Source organism: Plodia interpunctella, chromosome 13 (assembly GCF_027563975.2).
Source record: "Plodia interpunctella isolate USDA-ARS_2022_Savannah chromosome 13, ilPloInte3.2, whole genome shotgun sequence".
NCBI classification, from domain to species: domain Eukaryota; kingdom Metazoa; phylum Arthropoda; class Insecta; order Lepidoptera; family Pyralidae; genus Plodia; species Plodia interpunctella.
This window is the reverse complement of record NC_071306.1, coordinates 6,589,626-6,612,982: the sequence shown is the minus strand read 5'-3', so window position 1 is coordinate 6,612,982 and position 23,357 is coordinate 6,589,626. Positions and strand designations below refer to the sequence as shown.

General features: G+C 35.2%; 3 protein-coding genes and 1 long non-coding RNA gene across 7 annotated transcripts in view; 1 reads left to right on the top strand and 3 right to left on the bottom strand.

The window, feature by feature from the left end:
- Positions 1–6,503, bottom strand: part of Atg1 (Autophagy-related 1) — a 37,921-nt gene extending 31,418 nt beyond the window's left edge. The window contains exon 1 of one of the 3 annotated variants that reach the window (XM_053754016.2): positions 6,096–6,503. In XM_053754016.2, coding sequence (XP_053609991.1) covers positions 6,096–6,221 — 126 coding nt within the window. In that variant the 5' untranslated portion in view covers positions 6,222–6,503. The remainder of the gene's footprint in view (positions 1–6,095) is intronic. The other 2 variants (XM_053754014.2, XM_053754015.2) reach the window with 2 other exon arrangements.
- A 1,120-nt stretch (positions 6,504–7,623) lies between these two features.
- DENR (Density regulated protein) lies at positions 7,624–9,722 on the bottom strand. Its single transcript, XM_053753618.1, has 5 exons — positions 9,610–9,722; positions 9,298–9,518; positions 9,024–9,194; positions 8,325–8,464; positions 7,624–7,972 (listed from the first exon to the last, which is right to left on the bottom strand). The coding sequence occupies exons 2-5, from the start codon at positions 9,473–9,475 to the stop codon at positions 7,928–7,930; spliced, it is 534 nt and encodes a 177-aa protein (XP_053609593.1). The 5' UTR covers positions 9,476–9,518; positions 9,610–9,722; the 3' UTR covers positions 7,624–7,927.
- Positions 9,723–9,898: 176 nt separating this feature from the next.
- On the top strand, positions 9,899–11,149 carry LOC128674751 (uncharacterized). Its single transcript, XR_008405196.2, has 2 exons — positions 9,899–10,326; positions 10,416–11,149. It is a non-coding gene; the product is annotated as an uncharacterized LOC128674751 (long non-coding RNA).
- A 1,197-nt stretch (positions 11,150–12,346) lies between these two features.
- Septin4 (Septin 4) lies at positions 12,347–21,621 on the bottom strand. 2 transcript variants are annotated; one of them, XM_053753616.1, is made up of 8 exons: positions 21,060–21,621; positions 17,302–17,493; positions 16,492–16,750; positions 14,381–14,531; positions 13,994–14,159; positions 13,575–13,731; positions 12,799–12,886; positions 12,347–12,525 (listed from the first exon to the last, which is right to left on the bottom strand). In XM_053753616.1, the coding sequence occupies exons 1-8, from the start codon at positions 21,067–21,069 to the stop codon at positions 12,439–12,441; spliced, it is 1,110 nt and encodes a 369-aa protein (XP_053609591.1). In that variant the 5' UTR covers positions 21,070–21,621; the 3' UTR covers positions 12,347–12,438. The 2 variants fall into 2 exon arrangements, with proteins under 2 accessions (XP_053609591.1, XP_053609590.1); XM_053753615.1 differs by lacking the exon at positions 21,060–21,621 and adding an exon at positions 19,817–21,009.
- Positions 21,622–23,357: the final 1,736 nt, after the last annotated feature.

Below are 23,357 nucleotides of genomic sequence, written 5' to 3'. Positions count from 1 at the left end.
AAAGCACGATTGTTGGCTTGGCTATTAGCGCAAACAAATCTGTGGGAATAGTGATGGTGCAAAAAGTTGGCAGGTATTTGTAGTTTTGGCAATATCAAATCTTGGCGTGTATTTGCCAAAGGTCTAGGATAACTAGTTGTTTCTTTTTTATACAAACGTAGTACCTACAAACAATCTTCAGTTAGCAAACTCTGTAACAGAAAGTTGGAAACTCTGTGGAATCTTTGCTAGTTTTCTGCTAGCTACTACAAATATTTTGCGTCATACATTTTATATCTATGTGGCGATTATTGATCTTGAGCGGGTTTGCACAAGTTCTTATTAGAATTTACTTCAAAGGTATATTTATCATAATTACAAGTGGGTCTGTAAAATGATAAGGCAAGTGCAGTGAGCATTGCATAAGGTCGTCGCAGGTGGGCGACTCACGCGCAACAAGGTCCTGTTGTATCCTCTCTATAAAAAGGGTTTACATCAGACCGTTTGGGGAGAAACTGAGAAAATACTGAGCGTAAACCCATCTTTGAACGCAGCTATCTATTATTTATTTTTTATTTACTACATACTGAGAATATATCTGCCAAAGCAAAGTTTTCTTTGTTCTAACAATGTAGTTAGTACCCATTAGTTTACCCGAATCTAGTCTGAAATGTGTTGACGTTGAAATTGAGTCTCCAATTTTTGTTGAAGTTGAAAAATGTTCTAAAACTTATGTTTTCATGGAGGTCACGAATTCAATACTCAGCAGTTCATTTGTTTTTTCATTATGCTTTTATCAAGAAAAGGCTGTGAGGATAGCTACCTAACATTAGTCGGCGTGCGTTCCGTGGATTGGTGGAGCGATTACAGATTACAGTTTGACCTGATTTCGACACGCTCCTTGCTAAGCGGGAACGCTTTAGGCCAAGTATACGAAATCGGTTTGAATGACTGTGGATTCTTTGGTTTAGAAATAGAGACGAGATCACTACTACTGAGGAACTCTAAAGTGAAACAAGATAATTGATTAGCAATAGAGACGAGATCACTACTACTGAGGAACTCTAAAGTGAAATAAGATAATTGATAGATTTATAGTAGTGCGGGGTCATGGTCACAAATTAGTTTGCGTATTATATGTAGCTATGCCTCTTTACATCGAACCACAGCAGATGCCAAACCATCCATAACATCCAAATTCATATTGATACATATTTATGGACAAGACAGCATTCACACTACAAAAGCCAGCTACGATATCTGGCTACGGAACTTCGGACCTTTCGAAGGGCAAAAATGTGAATTTCAAATTTTAAAAACACAATATTGTCTCGTCTCAACATATGTCCACTAAATCTTAAATATGCTACCTGCGAATGCACACTAAACACCATGTCGGGTGGCCTTGGGAGGCAAGGGCCGTGACATATTGTCCAGTACTGCATTGTCCCTTGGGCTTAGAACAAAGCGACGAAACCCAACCCACGTACCGCTAATACCTGGACTCGACCACGGAGCAAATTTAGTCCCAAAACATTACCTAATTTATAAGTAAAATTCTAAACTATTTTGTTTGTAACTGTCGAAAAATTGTGAACGATAAAATTCATCGATTAGGCGGTCTGTGACAACTTCTTATGACGTCCTCTTCTGGATATAACTAATAATATTGACAATTATTTTAAGTTAGTTCATAAATCCTCGTGAAACCGACAAATTGTTATGCCTCTAGATTGCCGCCAATCGCTAAGAATTGTAAATACCTAAGAGGGAAAAGACGACAACAACAAATTAATTCACTTTCGCATTTCAAATATTAGTTGGGATTCTACGCCTTTAGACGCAGAATTCCCCAATAACTTTTGAACAAGTTTTTTTTTGCGTAAAATTTATAGACAAGTATTAGTTAGTTATCAACTAATTAGTAAATAGTTTTTTAGTGTTCCCGTCGTTCCAGTATCTTAATGATTACCTATTAATTATACTTTTTATTCATTAGTATAATATAATTATAAACAACACAGATACATTTTACAGTCACGGCTTAAAGTAAATAATACAGAGATTGAAAACAACGTCTCACCGTCATCGTCAACGTCTCTATAAGTAGAAACTTAGTGAAATCCTAAAGTCTCTTTCAGTTTTTTTATTACGTGTACATTCATTTTATTCTCTATGCTTGTCCTTCTGATTTTAGCTATTTTTGAACATGTTAAAATTAGAAATTGCGCCTGGGAATTCGTTCCTCTGTGAATTTCTAGATAAACCCAGGGTTCTATTTCAGATTATATTATATATATATACCCGTACTGGCATTTATTAGAAGTCCAAGAAGTTAACGCATAAACGCAAAGTATCTACCGCAGGTAAAATCGATGGCAGGTAAATGGATAGCAGAAGAACCTACCTACTTGGTTGAGGTAAAGAAAGCAGGTAGACGTGACGACATAGGAATCTATTTACAAAGTATAATTCTAAAGATGTAGAGGTTGTGGTGAAGGTAAGTAAATGTATTTTTTCTGAACCTCGTTCAGATATAAAAAAACTCATATTTAAAAAAACGCGAGAAACAGAATCGACAGAAATCCGTCATAGTCATAGCGATTAGTGTAGTTGGCAAAAAATAGAACAGTTGCCTTTGCGTGACCCGTGCTCAGACAAACTGATATATCAGCGAGATGAATAGTCGCTTGATTGTGTCTAATTCGAATAGGTTTATTACGAAGCAACGTGTTCTTTCTTGTATCCATTCAAGTAGCTTCATAACTACTAGTCATTCTCTTGGGGAAGAAACTCATTATCCGGTTAAGAGCATAGACCTCATCAATCTCACATGGCTGCTTTTTGTGTCCGGCTCGACAGAAAAGCTAATATACATATACTTACAGTCCTATATCAGGTGCTTGAAAGTATTCGAAATATTTTTTTATCCTTTGTAATAAGTTTCAGATTTTCCTTCTTAGACGAGGTCAATGATATTTTGTAGTCGCAAAAAAAAAGTAGTTTCAATAGTTAAAACTTAATTAGTTATGTATAGGGTCGTATTCGTATATTATTTGGCAACTGACGGTACCCATCAATGTCGCAAGATCATTATGTATACTTTTTAAATATTCCAACTAAAACAATGCATATTTTAAATAGGTAACTACCTACAACAGAATTGTTACGAAATATTCACAGAGGAGTTCACCATTTAAGATTTCTTAGATTAAATTTAAGGTTGGTCATTTTGGCCATATTTTTGGTTCTGTATACCTGTATATTCAAGGGAATTCATATGTGATACTGTAGTTTATCATTCTGCAAAAATACCTAAATCAAAAATATTATAAAGAGGAAGTGCATGTTTGTTTAGGGTTTAATTGTCTGAACTAACGATTTCCAACTCTGTTAAAAGAGGTTTTTTATATTCTTTATATTGTATCAACCCTAAAGCTGGCTTCACTACTGGCTAATTAAGGGCACGTGTTGAATAGCCTAGATAAAGCCAGCTGCACACACAAACCGGAATAGGAGCAGCTGTTGATATACAGGTACCCAGTACTTCAGGCTAATTTTAATCTTAGGCATACAGATGAAACAGTCATAAAGCCACTGAATGTTAAATTGTGAGAAATAAATATGTAGGTGCCAAATAATTTGGTAGTTCACAGTACTCCAGTATTCTAAAATTTACAGGAATTTTTATCTATTACGTTCTTTACCTGATTAGGTACAAACCAATAAAAAATTATACACATCAATTATACCCTTCTGCTATGTACAAGAGTCAATAACAATCTTGCAATTTTTTGCACACTTTTGGAAATTGTATTTTAGTGCAATAAAGATTAAATAAATATCAATAAAATAAGTGAATTACCAATAAATGGTTGAGGATTTCCACTCAAACTTTAAACCAGCCAACTTGTAGCTGGTTTAGAGACTGGCCAGTTGTGTAGAATGGAATTCCATAATATGGACAAGATACAAATGTGCAACTTCTACTTTACCAGAAATACAATAAAACATACATCATAGGTAGAAGATAAGTAAAATGTATTTAGTTCATTTTCACATCTGTGAACATTATGGTAATTTAATGTTGGCGCAGTGGTAAAGTGCTTGCCTCTGAACTGAGAGGTCCCAGGTTTGATCCCCGGTCGGGTCATGACGGATTTTTTTATTTTCTGATTGGGTCGGGTCTTGGATTTTTATCTATATATGTATTTGATATAAAATATAGTACCGTTGAGTGGGTATCCCATAACACAAGTCTCGAACTTACTTTGGGTCTAGGTCAGTCTGTGTGATTTGTCCAATATATTTGTATTTATTTACTTAATGTTACTTGGCAGCATTAGACATCATAATGAGCGAGTATCCTAATAATTAATGTAAAAATATTTAGAGTTTTCAATTATTATGAGAATACATAGACACTTAGACTCAGCTAGCTTTGCAAAACTCTGTGTTTTTGGCGGGACATCCCGTTTTTTAACTCCAGACTAGAATATAATATGAATATGTACCATAACCATTATGAGGTTAAATTGAATATAAATGAAAGCACAATAAATAATTGTAATTGACACAAATAATTCTTCAATGTCATACATTTATACCCAAACTTTTAAATAGATACAAATAACACCTCAGAAAAACATAATCAAAAGTATAAATCAAGAAGTTTAAAAGATTTTTAATGTTGCAATGTTTTTGAAAATATTCAAATGAGCATACAGGTTAACCCAGATGCTTAAAGTAGATGTCTAAATGCTACTTGACCTTTGACCATTTAACAATAGTTTCTGCCAGTGTCAACCCTCATTGCAAACATTTTTGTGAACAATGAGGTGATACAAGTAACCATGCATGTAATGTGCAGGTATAAGCAATGAAAGTATAATAATATAGCCAGTATATGAATGTATATTACAAGATTATTTCTTGATTTTAAGTAAGAAAGTATGTAAAAATTAGTGAAAATTTTTACTTCTTAATCAGGAACTATCTATTTAAAACATGTATTTTTGTCACATACCTGTTAGTTTGTTATTGTGATAACTGTATGTTATTAGATTAGTATATAGAAGTTTTATACAAAGTCACAGTTTAAAGACTTAAGCGATTGTTATTCTTCAAACAAGCCATTTCCTCACCCTTATCAGACAATTTAATAACCTGATACCTTCAAAAACAATATTATTTATTGTTTAGACTATGCTGAATCATTATCTGAACCTCAGGGAAACATGTGGAAATGTTATGAAACTGTAAATAATATAGATAAGAAACTCTTACCAAAACAACACAACATATTTTGCAAATTGACAAACTTTACAGAAACAACTAATAATATGAATGCATTACATATACCTACATATCATATATTTTTTATAAATTAGTATTTATTGAAATTACATTTCCAGTATAAGGGCTTGCTTTGATAAATTTTACGATTACTTATCACTTTTATGTCATTATGGAAAATCTGAACCAATTATTAAAATCAACCATTTCATTGTTGTAATTAAGAGAGTAAATTACCTACTTACTTCTATAACACAAAAAGTTATATTTCTACTGAAAATATTAAATTATTATTATTATAATAAATATTATTATGAAAATACTATAATAATCAAATAAATATTATTTAATATAAAAAAAAAATTATATACCTAGGTACATACCTAGATACTTATAGAAAAAAAAATGTTTTGCAAAAATATTTTCAATTCTAGAAATATTAAAAATATGAGCACTAAATTATTCAAAGCATATATATACCTATGTATTGTGTGTAAATAACAGTTTTTGAAAGTATCAATATTAGATTGGCTAACAAGTAGGTAGGTATGCACCTATGCTATAAACAACACAAACATCTGCATGTGGTCATTTTCAAACAATAATATTAATGAAAACCACAGATTCACTGTACAATAAAAAAGTAAAAATAATGTTGTGCCAAGTTCAAAATGAGCAAGTTGACTGTCATGCGATATTACGACGCCCACCATCACAAATCGATTCAGTGTGAAAAAACACTGTGTAGATTTGTTTTGAAATGATTTTAGCACAGGACAATAACAATGACGCGGAAGCGAATATGTAGGTAATGTACCCACCTTTCTCCTCCTTCCTTTGTACACCATAGCAAAGGCTCCATGCCCTATGATATCTTGTTTGGTGAATTCGTATTCTCCAACCTGGGTTACTTCCATTTTCATCAACTTTCCCTTAACCACGGACATTTTCGCAGTGTATATTTATTTACAGTCTAGGAGCAATACAACAAAAGATCAATAATTTATCTTGGAATACTGTAGTTGGGAACTTGACTAAGCGCTACATTCTGATCACAGATAGCTCCTAATCACTTCCTCGTTTTCATTATTATATTTCGTTTCACTAGAATCACAAACTTAAAACATAGTTTCTGTTTTGTCCACACACAACACACAATGAATGCAAAATGTGTAAAAGTGATTTTATTTTGTGTTGATTTTGCAGAGTAGAATATAGTGTTGCCATTACATTAAAATATATTGACATCTGTTTGGTATTGGCATATTTCAGATGAAGAAAAACTACCATACCCTGAAATATTTTGATTTGTTTAAGTCTTCTCATTAGAATGAAAATATAATGATTTTGCAAAATAAGACATGGCACAAATCTGTTTTAAGTCATTTTTAGGCAAAAACAGTTCTTACAAAAGACTCAAAGATTTGGCAAATGTAATTTTACAAAAAGGTTTGGCAAAATAATATTTACCAAATGAGAAAACAACACTTTAACTACCTACTTATATCTCTGTGAATTATTTGATAAGAACTAAAATCGATCGATAAATCGATATGATCCTAATATTAGATTTTGTAAAGTCTAATAAATAATTTGCCAAAGAGTAATTTTTATTTTTTTTATAATTTAAAATTTGCATGCCTTGCCATATGGTGGAATACATGTACCTTATACGAAATTGTAACACCTTTATACTGTATTCTTGCAAACAAATATTGATTGATTTAGGTACTGTTGTTTTTTTAATCTATGACATGGCATATAAACTCATTAAACTCCGTAGTGCTTATTAAATCCATGTATAAACTATATAGATACATCCGCTACATACCCTGGGCTCAATCCTGGAATTTTTATTTTTCCTTTGTATTGATCTATTGCTCAAAACGACATTGAATCTACCGCGAAAAATATGTGGTAGGATTTTCCACCAGTGTGACCATAAAGGTCACACTGAGAGCAAAGAGCAAATTGACAACTTGTCTGATCTTTGTTTCTGATTGGCTCGAATGCGTAGTATTGCCTGTGGTCGAAAATGGTAATAAACTAGGTACCATAGATTTAGTAAGTATTTGTATCTACTAATTCTATGTTAAATACTTCGGAGTACCTACAAATTCCATGTCAACTGCATACAACAACGAAATGAATGTCAAAAGCGTGAAAATGAAAATATTGCACACTTCTGTAATAGTTTTCTTTTTAGGTGAATACATAGTTAGGTACTCATTTCGGAAGTTGTTTTTTTAGGAAGTTGTCGTTGTCACCGAGGGCTCACTGTTACATCAGAAATTTCATCACTAAGGAAGGATATTAAAATGGGTGTTTATAATATTCAAATAAAATAAATTTAAATATTCAAAAAATTTATTCATATGATGTAGCTCATAAATAAGAAAAAAATTAAAACACTTTACTTCTATTTTATTAATTTGGAACAGAACGGCCAGCATTCTGGTTTTAAATATGTTAAAACATTTAGATAACATTTATATGGTACTAAAAAGCTTGATAAAAATCAGACTAATCATTCTGACAGGTCTTTTGAATAGAGTCCTGCTGCTTAAATGGATGTAGACTGTTATGATAAAATCAATGTTATAAATAACATAGAAATAAAGCATTTATTTTGTTAACATTTCTAATATTGTGACTATCTTTTCTGGTCCCCAAGATCTTCAATGCTATCTTCATCAATCTGGAAGTGACAATAATGCCATTTAATTATGTAAAATATTCATATCTAGTTATTTATTTCCACTAGTTAGATTAAATAATCTAACCATAATCTAACAATATTTATAAATATAAATATTGTTTATTAGTGACTAGATGTTACCCGGGGCTTTTCTCCCATGGGATTTTTGAGAAAAAATATAACCTATATCAATCTTGGATAATGTAACTTTGTAATGGTGAAATTGGTTTAGCAGTTTTAGAGATTTCTCGCCTCAAACATACAAACTCGCAAACACTTACCTCTTTATCATAATAGTATAGTAGTCTATTTTTAGTTTTAGTTTTTAAGCACAGATAAAGTGTAAACATACCTCAGGCCATTTCTCTGGTATTATATCAAAAAGATCATCTTTCACATCTCCTTGGATTACAATCTCATCATCACCAGTTACTGATGATCCACAGGCAAATTTCGTTCCAAAGAATTTAGCTGCTACTTTCAAATCTATATCTGAAAATACAATTATTTTTTATTCCTTTTTTTCTATCAATTTCATCAACTCTGCAACCTGTTATCAATGTCATTAAATACAAGTTAATAACAAGGATTTATAGTAAGTAAATCAATGGCTTATTTACAAGAGGATTTAAGTTATGTATGGTGATGCCTGTCTGGATATGAAGAGACCAAAACAAGTTTGTTTTGGTCCATCTGTCCACATCTCTTCAATCATACCATCAATAATACCCTCTGCACTAGTCTACACCACCACCATGAGCTAGTTACACAATTTGAACACTCAAAACATGCTCATGAAAGAAGTTTCTACTACCTTGCAATTTTCAGGTAACCTTTATGAGTTATAAACCTTTTTCCTTTATGAGGTAACCTTTATAGTTCAGCAGAAGTAAATAAATAAAGTCTAGTTTTAATTCATGAATAATAATAATAAATATATAAACATTGATGTTACTATTGTCATAAACAAAATTTCAGAGTTACATGTACATATTATTATAACCTACTCTACTCTTAGACATACATTTTTTCATTTCATTCATTCCCTTACCAAAAGTACTCAAGCCGGACACTACTGTGACAGATTTTTTTTTGCCGCGAGGGGCCCGCGATACTTGTACTAGTTTGGGCACATCTTCTTTCTTCTTTGATTTGAGCATACCCTTGCCACCGCGTTTCTGTCGCTTTTTTTCTTCTTCACCACCTGCATTTTCTTCTTCGTCTGAAATCCATCACGTTGTAGAATAAAATGTTGTGAAATAAGGACGATAAAAATTATATGTAAAATAAGGAAGATAATAATTAACATAACCTAGAGATCTTACCAATTTTTACTTTTTCAAATTCTGTCGGTAGATTCTTTTCTAACCACTGTTTACATTTGTCGTATTCAGGATAATACTCGCAATATTCTATCGGCATTGAACAATTACCACAATACTGCACTTTTATGGGATATGAGACTCCATCCCTAGGACCCATTGTTAAATCTCTGTCAGCCATAGTTTTTTGTTTTAAACTAAATTGTCAATCAAGTACTCGCATGCTGAAACAGTTGGATATAATAATAATATATAATAATAATATTTTAGTTAATTAATATGCACTGATAAAGAAATACAAAATTCAATGCCCACCTCACTTTTTTCTTGATTTGATATTTTCGTTTTCACTGTCGCTTCTTGACGTATTGACTTACCTATTAAATGACGGTTTTGACATTGACGTCTTGCGTGCGTTCTTGTTTTTTTTTTCTATAAATTGACAAGACAAGACATCCATACCTCCAGACTGTCATACCTAAGTTGGTTTTATAATTTTAGGACGGACACCGGTCAATTGCCGCTGTAGAATTTCTAACCAATTATAATTCTTAGTAATAATTACAGTGTCTTTCTCAACCTTGACATTGGCAAAATCATCGTTTGGCCAAACGATGGAGCCATAAAATTAAAAAGTGAAGTGTGATAATTTTAGGACTAATAGTCGACCTATCTCTTTACTATAAAACTTCGAACAACTCCATGGAAAAGATGAAACACTACACTTTGCGTGGCCCGACACGCACTTGGCCAGTTAATTCGTTTAATTTGCCTACCGGCCGGTGCAGAGTACAGCACTGTATGTTAGGTACACAAAAGCTTTGCCGCCTTTTGCTATGTCGATTAAAACGTTTATTTTCATTCATTATGTAAACATTCGTTTGTGAAAATATACAGTGCCGAAATACACATAAAAACTTCGAAAACTATGGGATACGCTTCACGCTGTAAAATTTTCGAGCCAGTAAACGGTCGAAAGAAGCTCGGAACACTTCACACGTAAAGTCTTATTAAAATATGAACTTCATACAGGTAAGATCTTCAGTCAAAATCAAGTTTATATCAGTATATGACCACCAAATAATGCAGAACATAACCTAAAATAGCATTATTATTTTCAGGATAATCCACAAAATCCTTCCTTTTTTCTTTAAACTCGCACCATGATTGCGTAGAAGTTATTTTTGGTCGTAAATCTGAAACAATATTAAAAATTAGCGTTTTTTGCCTCAATTGGCAATGTTTGTGTACCTTAGTTGTACCAGTAGCGCCATCTGCGCTGAGCTTTGCGTAATATGCCCCCCTATTATACCTAGTTAAATTTTGGCCACCGAAATTGCTTTGTTAGAGATTTAGCTATGGTAGGGGTCGCGGAGGAAGAGGAGTGTCAGTAGGTAGTATGGTGCACCAGTCTCCCTATCCTCGGCGACACGGCGCGGTCATGGTACCTACTAGACATGGTGATGGTGTCGGCCAGCTAACAGAGTGAATCTATTAAGAGGAAACTAAGAACTCGGAGGTTTTTGGGGCTGTGTGGAAGACCGCTACATGATGTTGGTGAACCTGGCTGTGACGGAAGCTAAGGAAATGCAGTAAAACATCGGCAAGTAAAGTATCAATTTACTGTTATGTATCAGTACATATCTACAATAATATCGATAAAAACATTTATTTTCAGTAAACTTTGGTATTGTTACTTAGCCGCTTCATATTGGAACTCTTCTGTATTGAAAATGTGATGAATGAAAAATACTGAATATGCATCTCGTGGCCCAAGGACCTATGTATACCTTACTTATACTAAATTGTACATTTAAACGCCTTTGTGATAGTAATTACATATTATACTTTTATACATTGCTTTGCTATTTGGTGATCTGTGGACGTTGATTTTGCTATATAGACCGGTGCAGATCTATTAAGCGTTAAGCGCTACCGTTTATTAAGTATATGAATGAAATTGCAATGTTTTCGTAGACTACACGTCTATACAGTTAATGTGCACGCATACGCATTACGTAACTGGTCTGCGCGGGCCTGTTATGTTACCATTACTGCAGATTATAATAACTTCGAAACTTCTTGAGTATCTTGGTATATTTTTTCTTTAGTTTTAGCATTGCGAGTTTTAAATGGGTTAAAAATGGGCAAAAATACACTAACACAATAAACATAAGGCAGTTTTTAGACGACGGTAATTATTATACATCACGTAGAATACCACGTTGGCGAATTTCGTCTTTGTGTGTGGGGACACACATTTTATTAGTAAAGCCCAAAGTTGTAAAGTTGTAGTAACATACATATAAGTATGTATGGAGAAGACCAATATCAAAATTCTCCAATGCGGAATTATAACGCGAATAGCCCGAACACGATCTAACTACCTACAAGGGTCGCCACATTGTTTATAAGCTATTAGTCTTCAAAAGTTTCCGTCTAATTTTACTCTCACAGTCAAGAAGTTGTCGAAGTATACGAATTACTTAGTAATAGTAAGTATCTAAGTAAGATCACTCTAGTCGAAATTAGCTGACAGATTGATCAGTCCCCTTCTCTCATCTGAGAGAGTCATTCTAAGATATCATTACTTCCCAGTCAGAGCGTCGTAGCCCAGGGTCCACTTTACCACTTTTTTCTTCCACTTCCACTTCAAACTAACGGTTTCCGACATCCTTAGTTGTAAGTTCAGTATTATTTCATAATGAAACATCTACGTTTCACTGGACTTTTTCACTACGAGCCAACGTAAAAAAAAAACTAATTATAATTTTGCAACCACTTATTTTCTGTATGTAGGTTAAAATTTTTCAAATAAAATATTTGGTTGCAATACATGTAACTTTTTACTAATTATAACAATTTTTATTGAAAGACATGGAATTTGCCTTTTGGACTTATTTAACATTGGATTAGGATGCATAAATATCTACACACACTTCACAAATACTAAGTATTCAGGTATTAACATTCTCAAATATTTTAATAACATAATTATAAAAAAAGGTAGGTAGGTTTCATCAAAATTCTAAATTCATCAAAATTTTCTAAAGAGGTTTTAGTAGTGTATTTTATTATTATGTAAGGTAGGTACATATCTTAGGTGGATTATACATAACGCTAAGTCATACGATACAGTATATCCTATACATCTATAATACTGTCGTGTTTCTTGTCGGAAGCTTTGAGTTTCTCTTGCATTTGCGTTAACATGTCCTGCATGCGTCGGATCTGGAAGACAGAAATAGCTTTACATTAATAGACGAATAAACTGTCTAGTTAATCACACTGGTCTGGCTTTTCTAAAAATAATCCCGATAAAGGAAAATTTATTTCAATCAGTCGTGCGTAGAGTATAAAATTGTTACCAATCGTACATAACATTATTGCAGCATCATCTAAGCTTGTACGAGATTTGGAATGATTTGTGAGTATTTTTCTATTCTACTTAAGCATTTAGTTTTTTTACATATTTATAGCATTTAGTCTAATTGTAATTTTTACCTCTTCATCCTTTTGCAGCAGCAAACGGTCGGTGTCTGTTATAACTACTTGTTCGTTATTATTGCCCATAGAATCTCTTTTCAACTTTCTGAAAAAAAAAACATGTAATTAATTATTCAATAACAATCTGTTGCATAAATTAGTCAATAATGGGGGCAACTAATATATAATTAATTGTAAATGGAATGCAGTAGAACGCCGGAGTCGGTTCGCGTGACATGTCGCTGCAACGGTAAAATAGTTAAGTTTCCTTACATGGCTTTCCTTCCGTACTAGTTACCCATGAGAATTCTCCGAAATTACTGTGCCATGAGTTTACATATATTATGGTTATAGCAATGTGCTCTGTACAGTTTTCGAATGCTTTCACATCCAGTAGGGCTGTTAAACTATTTACTTACAAGCTGATCTGGTCTGATCAGAATGTGACAAAAATATTTTCTGTACATGCGTAAAACAAAACAGGAGAGATAGACACGGAATGTTAATATTATTCCTATCATGTGTGGATAAACATTGAAAATCAGCGTCATGCGGTCATGGCACATACTGAGTGATGCCAATTTGTAGCATACACCCTAGAACCTACTAATATTATAAATTTGGACGGATTATTATGAAATTGGGTACACAGGTAGAATATAGGTAACCTGAAATAACACATAGGGCCCTTTTTACCCTGAAATCACGGCAACGAAGCCCCGGGGCGCAACTATATATAATAAAATTATCATGTTGCTAATTTTCAGGTACAGTTTAATTAATTTGTAATTTACCCCCGTTCCCTCATGGCGTGCTGTGATATCTGCGAGATACACTGCGCACGGAAGTTCTCGTAGTGCACGTCCTGCGTGACGTCCTTCAGGTCCTGCATGTGCGTCGAGATCAACATCGTGCGCAGCTTCGTGAAGTCCGAGTGCCGCGGGTTCTCCACTGGAAACATAAACCGCTCTAACTAGGGCTAGACAAAAATAAACAAATTTAACAGAACCCACAGTGTTTCGTTTTTATTTTTGTTTCGTTTACGGTACGATGTCATCATATCGGTGTGTTATTAACACTAGTGTCAGATATTATTCAAGTCGCCTAAAGACATGTGACATGACTTTTACGACTACCCAAAAAATTGATCAAAAGGGATAGTTTCATCTTATCTATAAAAAGTCAGCCTATATATATGTTAAGATTGCCTCACCGTCGACGATGCCCCAGGGGTACTGGCGGCCGCGCACGCGTTTGCCGCCGATCTCCAGCACGCTGTCGGCGGCCACCACCGCAAACGGCGCCGCCGCCTTCAGCTCGCGGTCCTGCTGCTTGAACTCCTCGTCCTCATCGCTGTCACATTCGGGAAACTGGTAAACCTGGACATATTTGTTAACTTATAAATTGTAAAATTCTAACTCATCATAGTGACTGAGCTAAATGTAACAACAAATCCTCTAAGGGATAACCTTTATGAAGTAACAACTGAAGAAGAAAATTTCTTAGAAAAAAAAATCCTCGCTTCAAAATGTTTATATTTTTTAATAAGTACTTAATCTCTTTTTGATTTTATAACCTTGATTTCCTGAAGTGTAGGTACCTGTATCTGATGCTCTTCGAGGTCTGAGAGGATGCGGGCTTTGAGTTTCTTGACCTCGGCGGCTGTGAGCGAGTCCGCTTTGGCAATCACCACCACGATGTTTACCTTTCGGTGGAGCCTCTTCATCATCTCCAGGTCCACCTGCCGAAGACTGTGAAAACAAGTCAATTTTATTTATTTATCAATATTTTGAGGATTTAAAACTTTATATTGTGTTAGTGAAGTTGTATAAATTTGAACATCATTATCCTTATCCTTACATACCTACTAGTTGTTCGCTGCGAATTTAGATCTCGCGAACACAATAAATTTTTACAAAATTGTGAATATTTCAAAAACGACTGAACCGATTTTGATGACCCACGGCCTTAAAAAATCTATTGACTGATTCTACAAACCTTTTAAATTTCTTCAAAATCAGACCAACAGTTCGAAAGTAATCGCATTACAAACAAACAAACATACATACATACATACAAAAAATGTATTTTTACCCCAAGTTGAATTGTAGAATTATAAGACCTCTGCCTCGCCTGTCTGTCTGTTCGCGATAAACTCAAAAACGACGGCACAGATTTTCGTGCGGTTTTCACCTAAAGATAGTGTGATACCTGAGGAAGGTTTAGATGTATAATTTATTGTTTTTACCTGAGCGAAGCCATGACGGGCCGCTAGAAGATAAATATAACGAAACGATATAGGTACCTACGTACGAGTAGTTTGCAAGGAAATATGTTGACGAGGATGGACGAGGGTATGACACAATTGTATTTATCAAAAAGTTAAATCTGCATTTAAAATAAGTACTATAAGTCAATCGTTATAATTTCCTAATTTTCAGCGCTCCACTTAATGTGATTGATCGGGCCAGAAAATTAACCATATCCACAGCGTCCGTTCTAAAAGGAAACAAATCATTGAAACAAGTTAAATAAAATAATTACAAATGAAAACAATAGACAAATGTATTCTTCTAGTCTCTATCAATACAATAGGAATTCCATATTAAATATTCCCACGCACAACTGCGTGATGCTTAGCTACGTTATGATATCACAAATATAATATTAATTACTACCTGTACTCTGCAATAATAATTGTACAATCATCAATGGTATGTCAAGTTACCCTGCACGGAAACCGCATTCCGTGCTGATAACTGTGAGTTTGCAATGTATTTGGGTAGGTTGATGTGCTGTCGTCTGTATCTACCAGGCACGTGTTCTTCCGCAACCAACCCGATTTATCTATAAAACTGTAGTAATACGGCCCCTATCACCGTCACCGTCGCGGCCCTGACCACTTATTAGGTCAACTGCTCATCTAAACACGTTCCTTATTGATAGAACACCGCCTATAAAGTTTTATTCTGTGCGTTATTAATGTCAACAAGATCAACGAACTCGGCAGTAGATCGAGATGATGCACTGTTTTCAAACCGTGTCGAATTCAATAATATTGTAACTAGATTGTGATGAATCATCTTATCTTGGAAATGTTATGCATAATGTCTGTAATCTAGAAGATTTACAACGAGGATGCCTAGTCTGATGAGATCTTTTCAGTTGACCTACCTATTTCCGAACGATGCCATAAAGCTACTTAAATAGCTGTATTCTTCTTGTTTACAATGGGTATGCTCTTACTATGCAAGCACCCAGCTCAAGGAAATGCAAGTGAAAAGGTTTAATGGATCAACAAAGCTAAAGTACTCGAACAAATTACTCCTTTACAAATTACAAGAGGCATGCCTCGTTGCACACAATGGCAGTTCAAAGCAGTCAATATACTCGTATCAGGTTCTGGGTGTTTCTTTTCCTATTCTGATTTCCCATTACCCTTAGGTCATGGTATAGAGACTTACAAAGTGCTAGGTATGTAGTTAAACTCGTTTATTTATCGAGCGTTACGCCTGAAGTGACTAAGTATTTAAGTTTCGAAACGCCAGATATTGCGCCAGAAAGAATATTTTAAAGCAAATTTTGTTGTTATTGATGGCGGGAAGCACGTTATATGACAAGCAATCCAAAATAGAAATTTTTCGAAAATTAAGAAATAACGACATCAAATAGCTTCACATTTCCAGGGTTGTCACTTTTTTTGATACCAACCTATGCGCCCAAGGTGGTACAAAGTACAGGCAGCAGTGCACCCTATTGTCCTGCATGTGCCGCCTGTTGAGGCCGCTCTCGTCTGTGAAGTACTGCCTGAACTGTTCGTCGATGTAGGCCGAGCACACTCGCCACGAGTCCTCGCAGTTGATCGAGTCGCCGAACCCCGGCGTGTCCACTATCGTCAGCCTCAATTTCACGCCCCGCTCTTCGATTTCCATAGTTTTCTTTTCTATTGTCGTGGTCTTTTCTATTCTATCTGCAATAAAAATTTACTCTGATCAGAAACATACTATTTGACAAATATTGTTTCTTCTGTCATACTCGTAGTTCTGAATATTCTTCAAAATAATTTTAAATTTCGATATCTCAAACAAAAGAACATTATTGGACCCAAAAAACATTTGGTCTTATATAATATACAGCGTACCACTGACACGACATTTATCGAGCACGCTTCACCGACGCACGAGCACGATGCACCTGCTGCCAAGGTCATGAACTGAATGTTTACGTTGGGAATTTAACTCAGCTGGTCTATCACCACACAACATAGTTTTTTTTAGAACTTCCTAAAATGTTATATCCAATGTCATAGGTTCTCTTTTTGAGATGCGTCCCTTCAATAATAATTGATTTTGCCCAAACGATAGTCCAGTTGATAAGTACCAGCTTTTTTAACGGAGATCTATGTACATAGGGTATATATGTATATAGGGCTTATTTGATCTCTTATTAAAAATGTTGCGTAGATGCGTTAAGTAAGAGGTACTAAACTAAGGGTAGTATCCTAGTAACTAAACTGCTTACCTTGTACATCAGGATTTTTTCTATTTTTGTACAGGTCTCCAAGGAAGAGGCTGTTGATGAGGGTGGATTTGCCAAGGCCGCACTCGCCGACCACCATGAGGGTGAAGTCGAAGCCCCGCTTGACTGACTTGCGGTGCACCTGCTCCGGCAGGGTCGCGAACCCGATGTAGTCCCGTTCGCCTCGCTCCCGTTCTGAAAAACGATTTAGCCATACGAAGAACATACGAGATTTATCTAAGAGCGAGTTGCACCAGTCAACTTTAACTTGCGCGATAAGACAAAATGGCGTATTATATGTACGTTGTTATGTGCCTGACCTTGACCTTCGGATGAGTGTTTCTTTGCTACATGATTTCACCCTCTAACACTATGTCTCTACGACCTTACTTCGGAAAAAAATAAAAAAATTAACAACTAAACTACTCTTTCGATCTGTCTGAGCAGCATCAAAATATTTGAATAACGAAAAAGATTGAATGATAATATCAGATTGGAATTTGGTAATCTTTTAAAAATAAATTAAATTATATTTTAGATCACAGCAACGGATTTCCATACATAACAGTTTCAACTTAACGTTATTGTATTTATTAACCAATGCAAGTGTTTTAAGTTTTTACACAACTTGGCTGTACGTGCCGCCATTTAGACATGATAGTGATGTATATTTACTTATTTTGAGTCTCTATTTTTTTATTTTAAAATTTCATTGTGCAAAGCAAGAATGTACATAAATAAATAATTTGGTAATATTTATATTAGGTGTGGATGTGTTATCTGATTCATGCCTTACATCGATCATCGCAAAAAAGAACCTTGTACTCGACACAAATCATTCTAGTTTATATATACGCATTTTAGGTATACTTATGTAATGTATGTATGAGGATATAATATCTAAGAAGCTAAAAAGATGTAACTAATATGTTGATCATCATCAGATACTTTGTAAAGTAATAGAATGCGCATCGCGTAGGTGCGAAGAAGATGAGAAATAACAGAGTCCTTAGTCCAATACTGGGTTTAATATGATGAACTTCTGTCTAGTCGAAGAATATTCCACATATACGAGTACGATATATCACGAGGGCACTAATCAAACCATTTCTACTTCACTAAACAGCCGTGTCCAGGAAATCACAATTGACACAGAGCGCTGCTCTACAATCGCTAACAAAGCAAATTGCATATTAATTCCCTTGTTAACTCTTGTCTGTGACAATAATACTAGAGGAAGCAGGGCATTGCAACGCAGCCGGCGAAGTGTGACACGACAGGTTCCCTTGATACCTGCCTGCTGTCCAGGGACGCACTCTGCGAGTATCGGGGGCGCCTAGCGGATGCCGCGGACGTGTCTGTCAGATCACTGGACCCAATTGTTGCTGGCAGTGTAGAATGACTGTCAGCTGTTACGTATGAATGCAAATGAAATAAAAGGGTGAAATGTGAAATGAATATTCTAAATTTTGGAAATGACGTATGGATTTAGTAAGTACTTCGGAGTACCTACTAATTCCATGAAAGGACGACATTTCCCGTCATATCCAACCATCCGTCCCTTCAAAGACGATGTAGGTAATGAAAAATAATTATATACAGGCAGTGTAGTTGACAATAACGAATCAATTGAGAGAAATAAAAATAATGTCATAAGACATATTCTTATTATTTATATAAGACATATTCTTAATATTCATCTCCGACGCTGGTTGTTTATTTACAAAACAAATACGCAGTGTGATCGTGCTACAATGAAATTTGGACGACGACTTGTTATGATAACATTACGAGAAAACTATTTCACTGCGTGTAATCTAGTTTCTAGAGATGAAAAATCCTCTGACATTAAAAATAATCGTGTGATTTGTGATGTTCTTTCACGATTCGCTACAATAGACAATAGCGCTATTAGGTTTTGCTTACTATACTTTTGTTTTTATTGAGTGTTTAATGAAGCTGCATTGTCTAGAATCGACGACAGTTTTCTTGTGAGTCAGATTGTGTGCGCTTTCTCAGAGGGTTTGTAGGTTTAATTAATAGATAATTTCAAATAATGATCATTTTTTCATGAATGAATACTGCAATGAATTCAGAAAATCGGTAAAAACTACAAACATTTATTTACGCAATAAAATAATGAGTATAATAATAGTTCCGTAACTGTACACCGCGACAGAGGTACATTTTACTATAATTTTTAGATAATAGTGATTTGTACATCGGTTGTCTTTATATAGAAATATCTTCGTAATATATCCTAGAATCAAACTAATTACCAAAACACTAATTACGACTCATCTAGAATTATAGGTAGAGCAGGTTCACGGTTTTGAAATATAAACAAATTATTCACTGACTGCATCATGATCATGTGTGCCAGCGTACTTATGTATGTTTCTACATTTGCTACCATTTCTTCGAGTATTCATCACAATATATTTTAATCAGTCCATCAGGTCTAGGCTAGGGAACATTAGATCTTATTAATTTACTTGTCTACAATGTTTTTACTCACGAATTTTAATCACTGTTGGGAATGGCGATTTGAAGTTGCGATTATCGTCGTTGGCTTTATCTCCGATCTCATTTTCTTTGTTACTATCTATGTTGATATCTACGATAGTGAAAGAGTCATCGTTTTCCATGTCGCTGGATTGTTACTATCTTTCGATGAGCAATGTAAACACTAGGAACTGTTTTTCAGGCTTAGTTAAAAAGTAGGCCAAAAACACGGGAACCCGTCACGCTCGATAAAGTTCCATTGTATGGAATGTCATGTCGTTGTGGTGCTCTTAGTACGTATTTGGTAGGTGTACGTGAGCTGGGCTCGCGGCTGTGCGAGGATGATCGCGGCCGCGCGCGCTTTTCCGGCTCCACGCGCACGTTCGCACTGCTCGCGCGCACAGTTACATACTGACGGACTGCCGCAGGTTGGACATTAGTGTTAATTTACGTCACCCATTAACAGATCCGACTGTTAATAAGTATAATTATCAAATATACGATCCTTGAAATCTTCAATAACGCGTTTATGTCTTTTGTATTGATATTTTTATACGGAAAAGTACCCAAAGAGAAACATTCTGCTTGTACTAACGTACAGACTTCTTGGTAACAATAGCGACAACATTCAAGATAAAGTACACTTGTGATTTTGGACAATGTAAGCACACATCAAGAAGTAGGCTATATGAGATACACATCTTGATAACCCTGTGCAAAATTAGGGTCAACCGTCGAGAGAATGCCAGAAAATATGAATAACGTTATAAGTTTTGTTACATAAAATTGCAAATTGTTATGGTGGCTATGTTCTTTGCATCAACTTGTTCGATTTGTCTTATTGTTTCGTCTTATATCGAAACATAGCTCACCTCACATTAAAACTAAGCAATGCACACAGTATGAAAGATGCACAGTCAGCGGCTGCATCCGGTGATGCAAGCGGTACCGAAGTACCTATCTCGGTTGTTTGTACTTCGCTGAGACCGGCATCTCTCAGGCCTACAATTAATGGACGCCCACGCTCACTATCCGGCCGGTGCATAGTCAGTACCATAACTTTAATAGGTTTTGACCTCATTAAAACAATGTGGGCAACATTAGGTGTGATGCAAGTATATTTAATAACTATTGTGGAGTCAAAAGCTGTCTACAAAACCGCGGTTATTTAAAAGCGAAGTGATAATACAACGAAGAATCTATTATAAACTACACTTAATCAAAAACAAAAAATAAAATAAAATAATAATACTTACCCATAGTCATTTTGATGTCGATGCCAAATAATTTCTAAGATTTGATATCAAAACGGATGTTGAATGAAAATTTTCATCAAATTTTCATATTGTTTTCACGTTCGCCGTTGTTTAATACAGATTCCATCAAATAATATCATTCCCATTCTTATTTTAATGACTACGATTCATAGAGTTGCAGAACCGATCGATCGATTTTGCAAATTTTTAGAATGCACGTTTTCTTTATTTCATATACATCATGATGTCAATGTTGGTCATCTGGCTATTTCCACTGCGATTTCAAAATCAATAGCACGAAATATAAAGTCTTCTATATGAAAATTCACTAAAATATCACTGCAGCTAGGAAGAAAGACACCGTTCGTATTCTCTACACTACACATCTAAAACGAGTGCGAAATAAAAATAGTCGCGCGACACTTAAATTAATATCACGTATCTAATCCTAAACATTGTATAATCAAAAACAGTAGAAAAATCGAAGAAAAATAAAATCACATTGTTTGTGCGCCGTCCTGTGCGTGTTGCGTTACGTAATGTGAGGGTCCCGGGCGAGCTCGCGCCCTCCTCGAGGCGGGCCCCGCGCCCCGCTCCCCGCCCCGCTGCGCACTGCCCGCCGCCCAGAGGGCGCAGCGTCCCGGCCGCCCTGCCGATCGATACGCGGGCGCAGGGCTTCGAGCACCAGCCCCCGCCACAACACAGCATCTCCTTGACTACACCACTTGCATCTGTTGTAACATGAGCCGCTCGCCCCAAATACTTTCAAGGTCGCTTGGATAAATTTGCCCATATTAGTATTATAGTTTCCATTTCAGTCACTTCCCACATTGGCTGCTGAAATCTGAAATAGATTACGTCCCATAATAGTGATTGAGTGTGCACAGCAGCACAATGTTTTCTTGCTAACCTTTAAAATCCAATTTATATTATTGAAGTAATAATTAGGTATTAAAATTTCGTTATTTCATAAGTTACAAAATATATGGGTGCACAGCTCAAATTATTGTAAACATAAGTAAGACTGAATTACAATGAGTTTTTGAAACTGTGATTGGGACTATATTCTGGACTGGTAGATGAAATTCCACAAATATAATATACAATACTTATAATAACTTAGCTTTGATCGTGAATTCTTATTAATTTGAAGTTATTTCTTAATCATTTGTTAATATACTAGATGTTGCCCGGGGCTTCGCTCCCGTGGAAATTTTTAGATAAAATATAGCAATCTTGGATAATGTACCTTCCTAATGGTGAAAGAATTTGAAATCAGTTCGGTTGTTTCGGAGATTACCCGCCTCAAACACATAAACTCACAAACGCTTACCTTTTTATAATAATAGTATAGATAGCACAACAACGTTACTCGCATATATATTAACGTATATATCCTGCTATAGTATCACGAGCTATTTTCACACTGAGCCTTCGCACAAAGGTGAAGGTAGAGAAAAAAAATTCTCGTCCTTCACATTAATATGAGGGTAGTTTAATTAAATTCCTGAATTATATGTGTAGTATCCGTAGAGATTTCGTATTTTCGATGTTATAGTGTTATTCGGTTGACTGCGCCTGTCATAAATTAAATGCTTGTTGCATTTAATTTATGATTTGCTATATTTCAATTTCAACTAAGGAAATAAATTATTCTAGCTGATCGAACTCTACATGCCCCATGGAATTAATAGGCACTCCGTAGTACCTACTAATTCCATGACATGCTCTAGACACAAACTGCACTTCTAAGCGTTTCATAGTGGCGATTGTAAGAGGCGAAACTGCCAAGATAATATTTTGCCTAAGGTCATAAGGTTGTACATTTTGTGAAGTTAGGGCTTAGAGTTGGTTTATTCCACTTTAATTTGGATAGGCTTTGAATTTCGAGTTGCAGTTGTATGCAGGTGATAAAAGTCCACTAGAATTTAAAAGGTGCAAATGATCACCTGGCTGAATTGATACCATACCAAAAAATGAGACTATATAGTCTAAGTTCTAATTATCAGTACGAATCCATTGCACCCGTTCCTGGCCTACCAAAGCAACATAACTCTGAACTCGCAACAAATCTCTCGAGAAATCAGGGAAAGTTGAGTGGCGTGGGCATCAGTGGGCTATTCCCTGCGGCGCGACGCTGTGGTTCATAAGACTAGGCCAACCCGAACACTTCACTACATCTTTACGTCTCCGAAATGCTTCGCCCGCTAATATTTTAATGGTTTAAACAGTCGATTGTCTTTTGTAAGAGTTCTGTTGGTTGTACAAATCATCATCTGAATTTGTTTATGTATCACC